Below are 17,330 nucleotides of genomic sequence, written 5' to 3'. Positions count from 1 at the left end.
GGATTAAGCCTCAGAGCGCCAACGGCGACAATATTCTACGCGAGCGTCCGTTGTGTACCTGTCAGTCTCTCACTTTGATTGAACATTCTCTATTGGCATTTGACAGTAGTGGCAATGACTTGAGCTATTCAATGTTCAAAAGGAGAGCTTGAAAACATACTCAATTCCTGGGCTTTAGGGACGGATGGTGCGGACGAGAGAAGTCACATCAAGATATTTTGAATTGATCAAGTGATGAAGCTTGACAGTTTACATGTGACTTATTCACTCCGTCCTGATGTGCAGAGAGTCGCTCTCTGAGCATTTTCAACTTGACAGTTATGATGATGATGATCTAGCTGATCTGTGGAGATCCGAAGACTCTGCACAATATGGGTGCCCTGGGCAGTCATCTTCAGGCTGACCTTCATTGATTGATTGATAGGAGGTTTGGTATCGAAGACGGGCTTAAGTTTTCTGGTTTATTCATGTCATCTTAATTTGAGAGTGCCTTACATGCATGATCTGTATCTGGCTATGTTTGCAAATCATCAGCCATGGACTGTCGACCTCCCCTCAAATTTTCGGAATTGTCCGTCCGAAATGTTGATTGTCAAGACATCAATATTCCTGAGAACTGTGTCACGGTGCCGCATAGGAGCCTTCATTAAGAACCTATTGCTGCACAAAGAGAGTAGAAATAAAAGGCTACGGGCCACAGGCGAAGCCGTGGGGTTTATATGGCGGGCCATGAGTGAGTACCGTACCAAATTGATGATTGGCCGGCCATCCATGATCCCTCGTGTCCTCGAGACTGTAGACAGATCTTTTGTCGCCATGATGCTCGGCCTTCCAGTATCTCGACAGCCTTGCCAGTGAATGCACCACACGTCGTCTAGACTCTGAATCAGTCTGGTGGCCACTTCGACTGGTCCCGTGAAGCCATCTCGAGTTATATCATTACGAAGGGAATCAGCGTCTATGTTTATATTTGCATGATTTCCGCTGATTATATTTCACAGCTGTGATACGGACTGGGCACTTCTGGGCAATTCTGGGTAATTTTTGGCTTGAGCCCATAACTTTGTCCTTGAAAAATTAATCTTCGGAGACAGGTATGTGTACAATCAAAACAATCTTGTCATGTAAATCAGCATGCAATCTAGAAATATCACGACCTGGCAAGTCTGGAACACCTGAAAGGACGCGCTCGCTTCTGTGACAGTATTCTCGCTGTTTTAGAAATGGCTGACGAAAACGCTTTGTGCGTACTTCACCATGCTTCTTTTGGTTTACTCCATATAGCTCTGTCAAGTCTGAAAAAGAAAAGGTTCACACTAACTATCTTTGGAGACCTTAAATTGCAGAAGATGCCGTATCTGACCGTAAAACGTCCTCTGCAATTGCGAAGCTGCAAATAGATGGGTCAGATGCGTTTGAAGAGGAGCAAGACGCAGCTTTAAATGTACGGCATTTGAGCTGTCCTAGTGCTTGTGTGAGAAGAGAATCAAATAATTCCTTGGTATTTTGTGATGATTACATATACACTGTTAGCAGGATAACCTTTTTCAAGTCCGGCTTGAAAATGAGTGCTGTGAGATTCCACAACAAGCTGTTGAAACTGCACGCCTGCGAAGGAATTGGCTTCCGGAGATTACGTAGGCGAGAGTGAAAATTCCACTTAGTATCTCAGGGGTATCTCGGGGTATTGCAACTGCGTCGTTCTTCAGGCCAGAAGTAACCATGATAATGCTCGGCTGGCATCCCACGCGGCAGTCAGTCAATAGTATATTATTAGGCAAACCTCAAATGTTGCGCACTGATAAGCCCAAACCTCGTTTTATTTCAGTCACTATAGAGAAAGCCTGGAAACCTTGTGAGGGCTGTCAGAAAGCGATCGACTCAGGCATGTCCACAATTGGGTTGTCTCCTTCACAGATGCCGATCAAATTTTGGTCATGAGGTTCTTACCGCAGCCAATTACGCCCGATTCGTAGGGCCGAAAAGTGCATATTCATGTAAAATGACATGGAAAACATATTCGTCAAAAGCTTCTGGCCTATAAAAGCCGCACGTTATTTTGAGAAATGATGACAGTATCGTTACAACCAATAACAGCAGCTCGGCAGAGGAAAATGCATAATTGCAAGCAACCACGAGGGTCACTTCGCTACACATACCTCTTCAGAGATTTGCACTCATGACAAAACTTGATTCGACTCCATGATGCCCCGCAATCATGATATATAGGTTGGGGTTCAAAGAAATCTCTGGGCGATCTAACCGCGTGCCAGTCAAAACCGAGATTCCATGGTTTAGTATCGAAGATGGCGACGACATCTTCAAACCCCAACGAATCCACCCCCGTTCCATCAGAAAATTTATCAAAATCAGCAACAGCACAATTTCTGAATTGTCAGGGTATGAGGATGTTGAGTGCTGGGCTATCCACAGTCGTATCTTGGGTTGGTAGCTGGATACTGCCTGTTCTGGCGGGGATGGAATGGTTGTGGATGAGAAAGGGAACCGCTGCTGGCAAGTCTGCTATAGCTGTCACTTTATTGATAGGCTGTCTCACACTATGGACCGCCTTTGCTGGGGACGACAGTGCTGTAAAAGCGAACACACTGGCACGGTGGACGGCAAACAAGGACTTCTATGAATTCTGCGAATCGGTAAGCACACAGGTTCCCAAACTAAGTGGTTGCATACATTTTCTTCCGTCCAGCCGAAAGGCTACGCTGAATGAGGCTGATTCCTCACAAAAGCATGAATGGAAGATCGCAGGGTGCAATGTGACCGGAGGACGCCCGCCAGGACCGCCTCCGCTCATGTCAAGGGGCAGACAGCCACATGATCAAGACGCAGGGCCCGAACAGCCCATGGGAAATTATCAAATACTGTTCATTCCGCCAATCCTTTCTCTTATGTGTTGTGCAATTTTATTGCTCCTCCGACATGGAACGGGAGCCTCTGTAACTTCGACTCACAAGCATAAGCGCCATTGTGATCTAGAGGAGTGCTCACTCGCAAGAAATCAAGATTCATTTGTCACTTCTGATTCCGACCATGGCGATCTCTCCATGCTCGGCTCATACAGTCCAGTCCAACATCAAGGCTTGGCAACCACCTCAGCGTCCCACATCGAAGTCACGGGCATTGTGGATGGGCTTGCACGCCGCCGCCCTGGTCGATTCCAGAAGATTGAGCCAACTCACTGGGAGACCCACAAGTCTGAGATTCGCCAGCTGTACCTAAGTGGAAAGACATTGGATGAGATCAGAAAGCATATGAAAATGTCTAGGGGCTTCAAAGCAAGGTGAGTCGCCGACATCACAACCCGCAAACTCGATATAGACTTCCAAGTCTTGCTGACCAAACATTTTCATGTAAAGCAAAAGGCAGTATGTTCATCAGTTGATAAGGTGGGGAATACGGAAGTACAACGTGAACGCGTCGTCGGACGATGATGAGAATCTTCATGTGGACTGAACAGGGGAGTGGGAAAGAGAAATGGGAATCACAGCTGGCAAACGAACTATTTACAGAACGAAATTCTCATCAACCGCGCTACACGTATTGAAAGTGTGACACCCTCGGTCTTGTGACATCTAATCTTGCTTCTGTTTAATATCCAGGAGAAGACTGCCAGTGGGTCTATCGGTCTTGTTCATGGCTCTAAAGTTCAAGTACATCGAGTCCTTCCTTTTTATCCCAACCTAGACTTTACGGAGGCATCATTCGAAACTCCATGAACGTATAGATTCTCCAGTGAATCGAGAGCCAAGGCTGTCATGGTAATCTACCCTTTCTGTCCTGGTGATGTTAGTTACCGTGTTGGGATCGGGCCCCGCACGGGTGGGGCTGATATGTACATGAGTCGCACAAAAATCGCGCTCTCACCGGCTCAATGGTCTAGTCGTATGATTCTTGCTTTGGGTTGCCAGCGCACTGCAAGAGGCCCGTAAGTTGCAACTTCAATTGCCTTCAAGTGAACAAAATTTAACACCGTCTTAGCGGGTTCAAATCCCGGTTGAGCCCAACCGAGTTTTTTGCTTTTTGCTTTTTGCTTCTTGCACCTGTTAAATGTGTTCCTTCATGAAGCGGCTGGTGGATGAGTAGACTTCTGCAGCACCCTCCCTTTTTGTGATTCTTCGCAGTTGACGCATGGATAGACCTCCTGGGTAGTCTAGACAGAACATTGCCCCCTTTTCTCTCTGGTCGACGTTGAGATTTGAGCCAACTTTTTCATTGTAACTTTCTATCAAGTTAAAAGCTTCGACCTAGACTCTCATTCAGAAAGAGATAGGGGAATCACCCATGCTACACGTTTTCCAGTTCTGGGATGCATTCTCCGTTACTTGACACGGCCTTTACCGACATCCGGGCGACGACACCGATGAAAGAGCACATGTCCGAGGCTGACATCAAAAGAATGGGGTCTTACCAGTTCCGCGGGACTGTATAAATGTCTACTTTAGGGTACTGGCTCCAGCTTGGCATTGTGTTTTTGTCAAAACTGACTCAACATTTAGCATAAGTTTAAAGTTTATCTCAGCCTCGCAGGGAGAGAGCATTTGATCAGTTCCACCCAGCCCCTGAGTCCTTGGCGAGTGTTCGTTCTTCTGTTTGCCTTCGGATCACCGAACACGAGGTTAATGCTTGCCAGCATTGTCATTGTCACTATCTCCAGCAATGGAGCTCGAGATGCCGAGACCTAAGCCACGAGTGAGAACAAACGGGCAGTCAGTCTCGCCTTGGCAAGTTCAATTAGGACTGACATGCGTTCGTAAACGGACACTACGTCGACTCCGAGTAAGGGGGCACCGCGAATCCTCAGTCGAACATCATGGATTTGACTGGTATATAAGGAAAGACGTTCTGGCAACCATATCATGCCCTTGAAATCGACACCATCACCAAGCTCTTCGACAGTCACTTCGCTGAATTACATTCGTTTTCATACTTTCACGCGCTACACTCCTTACGTTCTTCTCCACTACTAGAACTGCCCTAATTCAAGATGCAGACCTCCATTTTCTCCCTTCTAGCTGTTGCCGGCCTTGTTGCCGCCATGCCTGTAAGCCGTCGATGGATTTGGAATTTCTTTACCATATCACCAGTTGGACTAACTCGTATCCAGCAACCCGATGGCACGCAGCCTACACCCACGGGCACCTCGCCCACAGGCACCAACGCGAGCTCGGTACCCTCGGTGACGTGCAGCCCGGGACCCACTGTCGACTACACCGTCTCAGCGGGTGACACCCTGACCATCATCTCCCAGAAGCTGAGCTCTGGCATTTGCGACATTGCGAAGCTCAACAACCTCGCCAACCCAGGCTTCATCAACCTGGACCAGGTCCTCAAGGTCCCCACCTACCCGTGCAGCCCGGACAACACCTCCTGCCTCGCCGAGCCCTCCGACGACAATGAGTGCGTCGAGAGCGGCGAAGCCACCCACACCATTGTGTCGGGTGAGACCTTCTTCATTGTTGCTTCTAGCTTGGGATTGACGGTGGATGCCCTCCAGGCTGCCAACCCTGGTGTCGACCCTTTGCTGTTGCAGATTGGACAGGTCATCAACGTCCCTGTCTGCACCTCGGAGTTGTAATATAATCATACATTGAGAATCATAGGGTTCTTTACAACTCTACTGAGCTTATATAGCAAGCAGTATGGGTGGTGATGGCATGGAGAAACCAGTTTTGCAAATTTCGGATCAGCGCACAGATGAAAATAGAAGAATATAAAGTGATGCTGCAGGATCGCAGAACTATGACCCTTTTTCTGCGTATTTTAGGCTTTATGGCTCCAGAGAGATCTAAGAATGTGTTCTCAAAAGTTAGCACATACAAGATTACACCAGACAGAGAGGTGCGATCATTCCATGCTTGCAATCAGGGCTGCCTAGTCGATGAGTTGCTGAGCAAGAAGTCCCATTGATTGGCTACATTGTTCTGATCATGAATATGATACAATTGATATAGTTTTTGAGCTTGTAGACTAGATTACCATACACGCCCAGATGTCTCTACACAAAGCCACTTGCTGCTTAGTTTACTATTTCTTTTTCAGCGCTGATGCTCTCCACTGTAGATAATGTCAGCGTCATTGAGAAGGTTCTGGTGAAGGGACCCTTACCTTGGGATTCAGGAAGTATATAGGGATACCCAGGGCAAAGATGCCGACGAAGATTCCCAGAAGCTAAGGAAGAGTCAGTGACAACTTAGTGACGTGCAATGCCCACGAATTCTGGCTTACCACGAGGAAGCTCTTCAAGTATGACCACATGTTCAGCATCGGTATCAGCCCATAGGATGCGCCAAACGATATGATGTTCTTTCCACCAACCACAGGAACCATTGCGGCGCCTGGGTTCTCTGGGACTACCTCCGCAGCAAAGGATGTTGTTGTGATGAGAACGGCAGTGAAGGCGAACTCGAAGATGCCCCACGCGAAGACAAGGCCCCAGGCAGAGTATTTCTCAGGCTCGTTAGCGACGACACCGAAGACCACAATCCCGATGGCACCTGTGATACACGGTATGATGAGGTGGACGAGGTGGTGCTCGGGCTTGTGGACACCGCCGTTGCGAGCCGCCAGCCAGATGTTTACCTTGTCGGCGAACCAGCCCGAGTGGAACATGGCGAGGATAGCGGCAGGGATGATTCCCACGTTGAACAGACCGACGGACTCTGGACCCCAGTGAAACGATTCCTCGAGCACAGTACTGTACACGAGAGAGATAGCCACGCCTATGCCCAGGGTGATGGACGAGGCCAACAGAGCAAACCACACCGCGGGTGAAGTCAGAGACTTGGCTATGGCGGCGTAGGCACTTAGCCACGTTCGAAAGGCGTCTGGAGGGACGCTGTTCCAAGGCTTGAGTTCCTCCACAAGTGTCTTTTTCTGGACGGGTTCCTCGCTCAACTCATTCTCCATCCTCTCACCGAGCGGCTCCCGTGCCTCCTCATCAGTTAGGAACTGTGTGTGTCCAAAGTCATCAGTGTAGACAATATATCCGTTGACCAGAGCGAGTGGGCGCTGGAACCGAGTCTCAGGGAGAAAGAAGAAGGCGGAGACAACACCGAAGCCCAAGGTGATGGCGAAGAGCCAGTAATACCACCGCCAAGACGAGGCGGCTATCATGTACGACAGTGCGACCTGGAGACCGGCGTTGATCGCGTTCTGGGACGACCAGTAGAGACCAAAGTAGAAGCTCCGCTCATCGAGGAAGGTCAGGTCTGACAGGATCAGCGGCAGGAGGGATTCAGTGGAGCCGGTGGCTAGGCCCAGTATCAGACGGGCGGCAAAGTGTGTGTCAAAGTCGTTGCTCGTGCCCGCGACGATGACCATGACGAGGGCCAGGACTATGCAGAACAGGAATATGGGTCGGCGTCCAAAGACGAATGCCAGTGGCAGCATGCCGAAGCTGCCGAGAGCCATCACCATGGTTGGATAGGTGCTGAGGCCGACGACCTGTTCGGCTGACTTTCCCTCCGGTGCGTACAGCTCGAACAGGGTATTCATGAACGTTCCGATGCCGCTGACGCTTAGTAGGGAAAAGACCGCTTGCAGACATTAGCCAACGTTGAGGAAAGACGTCGAGGTGGTTTGGCAAAGACGGGGAAGAAGTTTACCAAACCAGCAGCAATTGGCGACGATAATTGCTTTTTTCCATGGCTTCGAGTTGAGTGGATCGTTGGGATTATTCGTTGGCACAGGTACTCGTCGAACATCATCGCTGGTCACGAGAAGAACGTCGCCCCGAGTCTGGGCAGTCACGGTTGCAGGCTTGAGGGCCTCAACATGCGCCAAGTCTGCTGTTTCTTTATTGTCCATGGCTTGCTCACGTGCAAATATCGAGCCTTGGTCTTCGAGTATCAGGGGCTGATGAAGTCCAGTACTAGATGGAGGAAGAACGCGCAAGAGTCTCGCTCGTCAAGCACACATTGCTCTCGCGCGTATTTCCTATGAAGGCAGCGTTGCATCCGGAGGGAATTCTGGGTACATATAGCTATATGCGATGGGCTACCGAGACTGTCCATCGTGACTCCGAGCCCTTCTACCGTGTCTTCCTAATGTCGCGATCCTAGTTGGACCGGGGAAAATACTGCCAATAGCTCGGATTGGTCTTGCCCCACCCCCACATTTTGCTTTCCGGGGTCTCGGTTCGGATTTGGCTTGCATTTTCTGGGGTAAAGCCCCATCCGTAAATTTCGGATCAACAAGTGCTACGTTTTCGGCTCGGCTGGTGCTAAACTTAAAGCCTAGATCACCACTTCGGCTCGGCCATCCATCCCTTGAAGCTTTTGACCAGCCTTGGAATACCCGAAGGTGGAGTTACCGGTTGGGCCGCACTGGTGAACAAGCCTCGCTATCTCAAGGTTATGGCACCTTTGAAGTAAAAGAAGAACAGTACGAGACAGCTCGTTCAAAAGACAAAAACAGAAGAGGATTATTTTACAAGAAGGAAAAAATTGTGTACGATGGTAGCCTGCCTGTCGTAGCTCTATCGTCAAGACAACTTTGTTATTTGTCAACCTGTCGAACCCAGAGCAATCATCCGATTCGGCTCCGCGTATCGTGTCCGTGCTCCGTACGTCGCAGCCTTGAGAATGTCGTGGATCAAGCGGCATCATGTGTCCAACTCGTGTCATAATGCGCTGAAGGAACCTCACACATTTGGGCAAATGGAATGGCTGTAATTGTGGTCTGCAAACTCTACCTTACAAATTGAATCAGGAGCTATTCACCATTTATTGACCAAGCACGCTTTCCACAGCCCATATTATCGCATCATGCAACTTCAGAATCAAAAAGACGGCTACAAAATATACCTGGAGCGACCGATGTGTCTCCCTAGTGGTGCTCACACTCGAAACTGCATCACACAGCCACCCCACCCCCGTGGCAGCAACTAGGACACAAGACTTCCAGTCCCCTGTTTGAAACTTGCCATGCTGTTGTAGTAGAAGACATGGCACGACAAATTGGGAGACCTAGCATCTGAGTAAATAGTGCAGGCGAGACAAGACGGAAATGTCGAATGAGAGAGGAAGAGGTGAGCGAAGATGGTGAGCAAGACAAAACGGTCGACCTTAGCCTCTCGTAAGACGCAGATTTCTCACACGCAGAAAGCTGAAGTACGGCTCTAGCACGGCGTACACACCACCAAGCCAAACTTGAACAGCCTCCCAAGCTCGAATGAAGGGTCAGTCATTGCAGGCTTGCTTCTGTCGGCGGGGGAGTAAGACGGGCAAAAAGGTCAAAAAGACCCTCTGAAGAGTCAGAAAATACCTCCGTCTTTTGCAGACCGTCGCTGATATTTTACTGGTACTGGAAGGGATTGAACATGGGATCATCAGCCCAAGTCGAAACCAATTGCCTACCCAACTCGACCACCTGACCAGTGATTTCTTAGTGGTTTTCAGTTTTTATATCGTTGCTAGCTAGCATTGGACCATAGTATGAGCCTAATCTAGCCTTAACAAGAAAGAAAAGTCAAAGATTTCCATGAGCAGCCCCGAAGCTTACCTGCGTCTAGGAGGCTCGACGCTTCCACAAAGTCTTCGATCACCCTCTGGTCTACTTTTAACGCAAACCGAGCCACCAACATTGAGGAGACTAAGAAAAGTTGGCACACTGTTTTTGCAGTCAGACAAACTTCTCGACCTGCTTTTCGCTCCAATCCCAAAACTTCCACGTCAAGTCGACACCACCCTCGCTCTCCGGCTTGGCTGCCCTCTGCAAGTCCTCACAAATTGGCCCAACGCGCCCCCAGGGGAGGATATAGCTTCCAGGTTTCGTGACCTCGGGGGAAAGGCCAGCAAATAGTTGGGTATATGCGCCCTTGATGGGGTGATAGTGTAAAAGAAGAACCTGAAGCCTAAACAGGAAGCCCTGCTGGTTAAACAGATCCGTCCGCAAGTTTCCAGGGTTGAGAGGCACGCCCAGAACACCACTGAACCTCCTCGAGAATTCAACACCGTACGCCCATACGCCCACTTTAGCAAGACCATACCGCTCGATGCTTAACTTGGGGCGGTGGTAGTTCAGGTTCTCGAGGTCAAGACCCTTGTTTTCCTCGTAGTAGAACTCCGCTGCTAGGGAAGACACAAAGACGACTCGGACTTCGTTTGTATGCGAGCTTTTGTCTGCTGCCGTAGCCCGGAGCGTTGGCGTGAGTAGCTTGGTGAAAAGGAAAGGGCCTAAGCACATTACGCCGAGCTGCTTCTCGTAGCCCTGTGCTGTGGTTTCCATCTTCTTGTCGTCTGCAGCCATGTAGCCAGCGTTGTTAAAGAGCACGTGGAGCTTTGTTTCGGCCGAAAGAAAGCGCTCTGCTGATGCCTTGACCGAGTTTAGATCGGCAAGGTCCAGATGCAAAAATACCAGCTCTCCCTTAGATGTGGGCTCAGCTTTCTGGATGTTCGCAATAGCGTTTCCCTCTTCCCGGGCAGCTATGTAGACTTTAGCATCTTTCGAGTAGAGCATTCGGGCAAGCTCTAACCCCATTCCTGACGTCGAGCCGGTCACTATGTAGACCTATCAAGATGTTGTCAACCCGGGTCCTCGTGACGGACTCGGCGACGCAACTTACCTTGCCTCCCAGATTAGGTGCGTCTTTTTCTGTAAAGGTTGGTGCTCCAGGGAACATCTGCGCCCAGAGACTGGCAAATGAAGGCGCCATTGTTGGTCCTTTTTTTTTTCTTTGAAATTCTTTTTTAGACTGAAGCGAGACTCAGAAACGATAGAAGTCTCGATTGACGGTGCACGATTAGTAAGGTTGGAGCAAAATGCGTTACTTTGAGTTGTTGAGTTGATGAGAGGCGGAAATGTAGCGATTGAAAAAGTTAATTCTGAAGATTAGGGCTCTTGTATGTTCGAACGCTTCGCAGGAAAGATTTGCAGTAGGCTGCGCAGTGCATTTGATTACTCTCTCTGCAACAACATATTTTCTACCATCTTTCTGATTTGGTTGAACCGTGCTGCGCCGCAACCAACAAATTCTTTCCTGTGGATAGGCCAATTAACGGCCAACCCTGGAGTGTTGGTTCCCACTCCCGTAGGGACCAACAACAACGCCAAGTCTCGGGTCCACCCGTAGTCGTGCTTGCAAGTGTGCTGTAAGGGGGAGCCGGAAAGCAGTCCAAAGCATAAGTCGTTGGACCCCAGACATTTGTAAATCAAGAGCCTCGCCGATGGCCCCGGTTTTCCCAGGCACACTTCCCGTTATTCACTGGATCTTCTAAGACGGCCTGTGGGGAATAGCTGCTGAGGCTGCGGCCAGAAGCAAACTCCTATCTGAAAATACAAATGGCTTCACATCATGGCGTTGTGCAGTGACTTACGACTGTCAAGAGGATGAAATCGTGCTGATCTCATACAGAAAACATTCCATCGGGCACACGGGCTGAACATTGTAGGCATGTGCCTCCACTCCGGCCGCAAGTATCTTGTTTCAAAGTCACTCGATGTACTCGTGAAGTCGGCCCAAGTCGATGACGATCTTGGCCATAGCCTGCATATTTGAAGTTATGCCTCCAGAAGTAGTGGTTTGAAATCATGCTTGAAACATAGAAACAGAAGATGAAATATAGTGTGTTGATGTACAAAAATGAAGTACATTGCAATGAAGACCTGGCGTAGTCGAACTCCTGCTCAGGGTTCCGGAACGAAGCAAGTTTGAAGTGGACCCAGATCAAGCTTCGATGTTCCATTCAGAAAGATCCATTCTTGTGAGGCAAGACGATTCATGGGGTCATGGTGTCGTGTCCTGACTCTCGCAAATTTGCGCCCGCTACAAACGCTGCAAGTATCTGGTGCACGAGTTGTCATGCTAACACATCGAAAGGGCGTCACGAGCTTTACGATAGGAAACGCAACGGCAGCAACAGTTCAACACTGAAAAGTCTCACTCGCCTTTCAGATCCAAATCTTATTCTCCAGGATCTTCACCGAGACGCAGAGTACCCGTCGGATTGGAGACCTCAAAAAAGATACACGGAATCTCGACCAAGTTCTATGATGAGCCGTTGTCAACAAAGCCAATCGGCTCGAAGTGGGAGGGTGAATGTCCGATCAAAGCCAAACAATGGCCCAGACAAAGAATGCAGTTGTGTTCGAAGAGCGTGAAAGATTGACTGTTCCGCTCGTGTCGTTTTAATGTGTTGACGGTGTGTTGTATACGTCGGGCCCAAGAATGCTTGAATGTTTTGTGCCCTTGGCCGGTGCGAAATTATTGCGGCGGCTGTTTGAAAGCATGAATAGACAACTGAACAACATCACTATGCTGTAAGAAAGGATATAATGTGATTTGTCTAACAGTCCTCTATGCCCCTTGTCTCGTTTACGTTAAAGTATCGAGAGATCTAAGCGAAAAATAACAATAGGCATGCCAAACCCAAATCTCGCAACCGAGAGCCTCCCACTTGCACTCGTCTATAAATATGAGGAATCCTGGCTCTGACTTCTCCATTCTTGATCCTCACCACCGCAAACTTTTACCATACTGCAAAAAATCACAGCATCGCAACCCAATACCAACACAACAGCAGAAAGCATCAAACGCAATGTCTAACCCATACCCAACTCCTCCTCCTACTCCTCCCCCTCAGCCCCAGCCCCAGCCTCATCCTCAATCTTAAAGGTGGGAACCGCACCTAAGGTTATGAGTCTGGGAATTTGATGGCTAAGGCAGGTTGGAAGATCGAGGAAAAGGTAGTTTGGGAAATCGATGGACAAAATAGTTGGGAAATGGAGGACAGGGCAGTCTGGAACATTGCAACAAGGTAGCTTAGAGAATCAATAAAGGAGCTTGATTACTCCAGAACGTCTTATTTTATATGCCAAATGTGAATATACTAAGCAGTCTGAAGGCCATATTGTGGTTTGATCCTATGTGTCAGAAAAGAGCCGCATGATTCTAATATCCTTGTTTTAATTCGAAGCCTACGAGCAGTTGTTGAAGTCGGGCCGCATCTCAACGCGTTGTAGAAAATCTAGTCCAAGGCTGTCGATGTCCCCGCCAATTCCAGACTTCCGTACGGAGGTCGTTATCAGTTTGGCGCTTTTGATATCACCTACACGGTTGACGCCGATGTTGGCTCCTTTCTCACTTTCCCTATCGAACCTGTCCAAGTCGTGAATATGCGGCCAAGGTCTCTGCTGGTAGTTCAGAGGTAATTCGCAGAGGAGGCCGACGTGTGCCGAGAGTTTGTACAGAATCGGGATTCTGGACGTGTGGGAGGGAGCAGCTATGCGAGGAATTGTGACCAGTGGATGTTGGGCGGTCGTAGCGAGCCGTGCCCAGTCAGGCAGTGGCCGTTTGCGCCCGTGGACGACGACGGTCGCCGAGGACTGGAGCCGGGGGATCGAGATCTTGCAAAATACTAGCGGACTAAGTACCTAGGTACCGGCTGCTTCAAAGTGAATTGACAGCTCAATCACTTGCTTACTAACCTTTTCCCTTTTCCCTTCAACCTATTTCCTCTCAAATCTTTCCCTGACAATCTTTTCGCCGAGAACCTTAGCCTTTAAAATTTATTCCCATCACAAAATCTGTCCCCTCGACTTTGTCTTCCTCGACTATTCTCTCTCGATATCCAGCAAGGCTTGATTTTAGTCACAAAGCATCACACAGGACGCCGCATACTCTGCTCACCCTCTTCCTCACTTCACAAGTAAGTTTAATCTCACCAGTTCAACGAGTTGAACTTGTCAGGCCAGCTTTAACCAACTAGCTAGTTATCACTTGTCACCAGAAACTAAGGGCAGAATCGTCGAGATGCCTCGCCTTTACATTGGCCAAATTCACGATAGCTGGGTGATTCCCACTATTTGTGCCGTCTACGGCGCCTTGGTCATCTTCACTGCCTTCCTGATCGCCAAATACATCTCCTACTGGCGAAAGGAGGCTCTGAAGAAGCTACCAGACTTCTTCGAAGACTCAGGGAACCCAGTCCTCCGAGGCACATTGACTGCACTTCTCATCCTCATACCAGCGCTTCTATGGCCAGCTGTCTTGGCAATCAGCCTCACCATCATAGTCATCGTGTGGGCTACCACTGTCATTGAAGACTGTCGTGGAAGCAGGACGACCCCACGTCGAAACGCAAGGAAAGTCGTAGATTTGGAGCAGGGTATCCGCCACTCCCCGGACGGCGACCACCGGCAGGACGCAAACGAACAAGATGATCACTTAGGCGGGCTGTCCACTCTAAGCCCAGTCACTACAGCAATCTCTGAGCCTCCGCCAGTGTACACGCCATATCCAACCGCACATACCCCTCGTCAGAATCAATGGCGGTGAAACTAGAGAGATGCCACTTAAAGAACGCAGAACGGTAGGCGTCCTCCTATCCTGTGATAAGAGGATTGCTCCCTCGCTGATTTCATTGAAGGTAGTTGATCTAAGGAGAAGTGGGGCTGGCAAAGTGGCGGGTCGAGCGCTCTCACATGGGTGTGGGGTGTCTACGATGACGGCTCTCATGAGCGCCTGTCCGAGACAGTTGGGAGGTTTCGCTGCCACATTGTAGGGTGAGGCTATGCTACAGCCTGGTTCGGTCGTCGATCCTGGAAACCACACAGAGTAACTCCGAGCCCAGCATTGTGCGCGTATGGAAGCCAATTATCTCGGTGGTAGCAGGATATCAGACACAGTCTAGTCTTCAAATATGACAAAAGGACTGCTGAATAAGCCACTTGTGTACTGACAGCTTGCAAGAAGATCTCTGCACGAACGGGACCAAGAGTGGCTCCTCTACCAGCAAATACACAGCTCTTGACAGTCAATAACACTTAGGAGTAAATGAAACGGAGTTACGAGGAAATACTGAGTTGACATGGCAGCATAGACATTTGTGGAAGAATTGACTGTGTACACCAGACCAATTTCACTAGTGGAGATCCATGACATACGGTGCTTGGGTGATTGTATTAGAGAAGCCCGTTTGGTGACCACAAAACATGGTTTATTCCGGCGATCTTACTAGAAGATATTGGCTGGTAGAAATATGGCCCATTTAATTAGCGGCCTTGGTAGTAGAGTATCCCAGAGGTAAGTTTTCATCTTATTTGCAATGGCTTTGTCATTGCCGCGGGCATCTGGCAGCTATAAGTGGCCCACCCAGCATTTTAAGACAGCCCACCAAACTCTTTTAAGGCCCGGCTGCAGGCTTGGGTTTGTTCGCGCCGCTCGCCTCGGTCACCGTAGTTGACGACATGCCAGCATTTGTATACGGTGGACTGACTAGATCTATCATGTTGATCGGCGATGGAGTACACGTATTTGTGTGAAGAAGTGGAAATAAGAACAGGATGTGAGTCTGTCATCCAGGTAACGTATCATCGAACACCTCGTGGTGATTAATGACTCTCTATTAATATGGATTTGTGGTCGTCGTCGTCTAACTACTACAGACAAAGGATGACCAGTCGTTGGTGCTGCCACCAGTATACTCAGCAGTGCTTGGCCAGGGACAGACTTTCCGCGTGATGTTCCCACCATCCGGCGGGTTACTGAAAAGCATCTCTTGCGGTGCTTGTCCCGTCTCAACCCACTCAACGAGCTTCTCCAACGAGTGCGGTGTCTGTGGTGTTGATGTATGCTTGAGGGTTCCCTCGCAGTGACCTCCTCCTGGACGTTGTTAGTCAAACAAGACCACACACAATGGAACCTAGTATTTCTCAGAGAGGTAAGGGGCATACCGGGCAACATGAAGAGTGAAAACCAATCCGAGACATCTCCGCCCATAGCATCCTCGAGCTGTTTTTTGTGATCGATCGGCCACGTCGCCGCATTGTACGGGTCGGCCCAGCCCTGCGTTACCAAGAGCTTGCCGCCCCTTGCACGGAACGCTGATAGGTCCGGGCTGATCTCGTCGATAAGGGTACCGACGCGGTGGTCAATGAGACCAACGTCTGCGTCCCAGTCAAACGAGTTTACGTCGTAAGAAAGATTATCAAAGACCACGTTCTGTAGGATCGAGGCCGTGAAAGACCCTGCGAGGGAGCCAGATGTCTGCTGGATGAGCTCGTTCTCACTGCCGAATGTGAAACCAGGATAGAGGCTGTTGCCGGTCGAGTTGCGGGGGCCGTCGTATATCTTCTGGAACGCGGCGATCTGGGTCGAGGAAAGGCACTGGGTCGAGTTGGCTGCTGTTGAACCGCATTGCAGCGTGGTGATATCGAAGTCGCAGATCAAAGGATTTTCAAGCAGGCCATCTTTGACTCCATCAAGCTCATCGCAATGGTCCAAAACGGCTTGTTCGACAAAATCGAGGATGTTCTGGCCCGCGGTCTCGTCTTCTAACTCAGTACCCTGTGGCCGTTTGTAAGTTATGTGGACAAGATTACCTAGCGTTAATCAGGGGGTTTACTTCAGAAGCCTGTGCGTTCCACAAGAACGACAGGGTGAGATGAGAGTACCAGTTTCCAGGGCACCCGGCCACTATGCCATCGAACAGCTCAGGGTGATATTGCGCGAGAGCAAAGGCTTGCGCACCGCCCGTAGAGCATCCCTTGTAGTAGCTGTATTGAGGAGCACTGGCGTAGTATGCTTCAACGATCGATTTCGCAGGAGGGGTAAAGTAGGCTATTGAGTTGTGGATCCAGGCGAGAATCTGGTCCTGGTCATGCAGGTACGGGATGTAGACTCCGTTTTCGCCGCTGCCGTCGTTGTTCTCCGCTGCTCGATGTCCGCTATCCCCTCCAGCGACTGCATACCCGCTGTTCAGATTCAGCACAAGCGCAGCGTCATCAATCGTGCCTGCCATGCCTCCATTTCCTACGAAGAGTCAGCCCAATTCAGTCCCAAAATGTGATAATACTGACCAACAGCGAGAAATCTGCCGTTATATACATTTTCTTCTGGCAGCCAGACTTCAAAAACAACCGAGTCATTGGTACCATAGGATACCGTCCCGGACACCTCGCAGAAAGCCGCTGCGTTGAAAGTCCCTGACACGTTCTTGGCACCCGCCGGGATCCATGTGGAGTTAGTCAGGACTGTTCCGTTGACATTTAAAGGCCCCGAGTTCCCGGCCAAGGTAGAGCAAGAAGCCTCATCCCCTGCCACGGCTGTAGCGAAAAGGGGCAGCATCAAGAGGAACCACATTGTGAAACCGGAGGCGAGTCCTAACAAGACTCTCGAGGGCTTTCTCAGGGACTGTCGGAGAGTGATCACCACCTACAAATCAATTGGAACGCCATTCGACCCCGTGGGAAATTCCCTTCTTATACTACGCTATAATATTTCGTCCCACTTCCCCAATATTTACGTTACGGTGTGGAGGTGGAGACACATAACGGCCCGAATCATTGCTCGCGTGGAGTCCGAATGGAGACAT

General features: G+C 49.6%; 6 protein-coding genes across 6 annotated transcripts; 3 read left to right on the top strand and 3 right to left on the bottom strand.

The window, feature by feature from the left end:
• Positions 1-3,062: 3,062 nt before the first annotated feature.
• J7T55_007981 (uncharacterized protein) lies at positions 3,063-3,471 on the top strand (the record flags this gene model as incomplete). The annotated part of the gene is made up of 2 exons (XM_053131129.1): positions 3,063-3,298; positions 3,375-3,471. The coding sequence occupies 2 exons, from the start codon at positions 3,063-3,065 to the stop codon at positions 3,469-3,471; spliced, it is 333 nt and encodes a 110-aa protein (XP_052990817.1).
• Positions 3,472-5,002: 1,531 nt separating this feature from the next.
• J7T55_007980 (uncharacterized protein) lies at positions 5,003-5,593 on the top strand (the record flags this gene model as incomplete). The annotated part of the gene is made up of 2 exons (XM_053131128.1): positions 5,003-5,059; positions 5,123-5,593. 2 exons carry the CDS (start codon positions 5,003-5,005, stop codon positions 5,591-5,593), a joined length of 528 nt encoding a protein of 175 aa, XP_052990816.1.
• Positions 5,594-6,042: 449 nt separating this feature from the next.
• J7T55_007979 (uncharacterized protein) lies at positions 6,043-7,824 on the bottom strand (the record flags this gene model as incomplete). The annotated part of the gene is made up of 4 exons (XM_053131127.1): positions 6,043-6,072; positions 6,124-6,186; positions 6,244-7,553; positions 7,623-7,824. 4 exons carry the CDS (start codon positions 7,822-7,824, stop codon positions 6,043-6,045), a joined length of 1,605 nt encoding a protein of 534 aa, XP_052990815.1.
• A 1,815-nt stretch (positions 7,825-9,639) lies between these two features.
• Positions 9,640-10,672, bottom strand: J7T55_007978 (uncharacterized protein; the record flags this gene model as incomplete). The annotated part of the gene is made up of 2 exons (XM_053131126.1): positions 9,640-10,527; positions 10,583-10,672. 2 exons carry the CDS (start codon positions 10,670-10,672, stop codon positions 9,640-9,642), a joined length of 978 nt encoding a protein of 325 aa, XP_052990814.1.
• A 3,096-nt stretch (positions 10,673-13,768) lies between these two features.
• Positions 13,769-14,293, top strand: J7T55_007977 (uncharacterized protein; the record flags this gene model as incomplete). Its single annotated transcript, XM_053131125.1, has 1 exon — positions 13,769-14,293. One exon carries the CDS (start codon positions 13,769-13,771, stop codon positions 14,291-14,293), a length of 525 nt encoding a protein of 174 aa, XP_052990813.1.
• Positions 14,294-15,389: 1,096 nt separating this feature from the next.
• Positions 15,390-17,098, bottom strand: J7T55_007976 (uncharacterized protein; the record flags this gene model as incomplete). Its single annotated transcript, XM_053131124.1, has 4 exons — positions 15,390-15,619; positions 15,691-16,303; positions 16,362-16,768; positions 16,891-17,098. 4 exons carry the CDS (start codon positions 17,096-17,098, stop codon positions 15,390-15,392), a joined length of 1,458 nt encoding a protein of 485 aa, XP_052990812.1.
• Between the last annotated feature and the right edge of the window lie 232 nt (positions 17,099-17,330).

This window comes from Diaporthe amygdali (genome assembly GCF_026229845.1).
Source record: "Diaporthe amygdali strain CAA958 chromosome Unknown NODE_25_length_736740_cov_64_583793, whole genome shotgun sequence".
NCBI classification, from domain to species: domain Eukaryota; kingdom Fungi; phylum Ascomycota; class Sordariomycetes; order Diaporthales; family Diaporthaceae; genus Diaporthe; species Diaporthe amygdali.
Note: the sequence above shows the minus strand (reverse complement) of the source record. Positions and strands in the feature narration are given on the sequence as shown.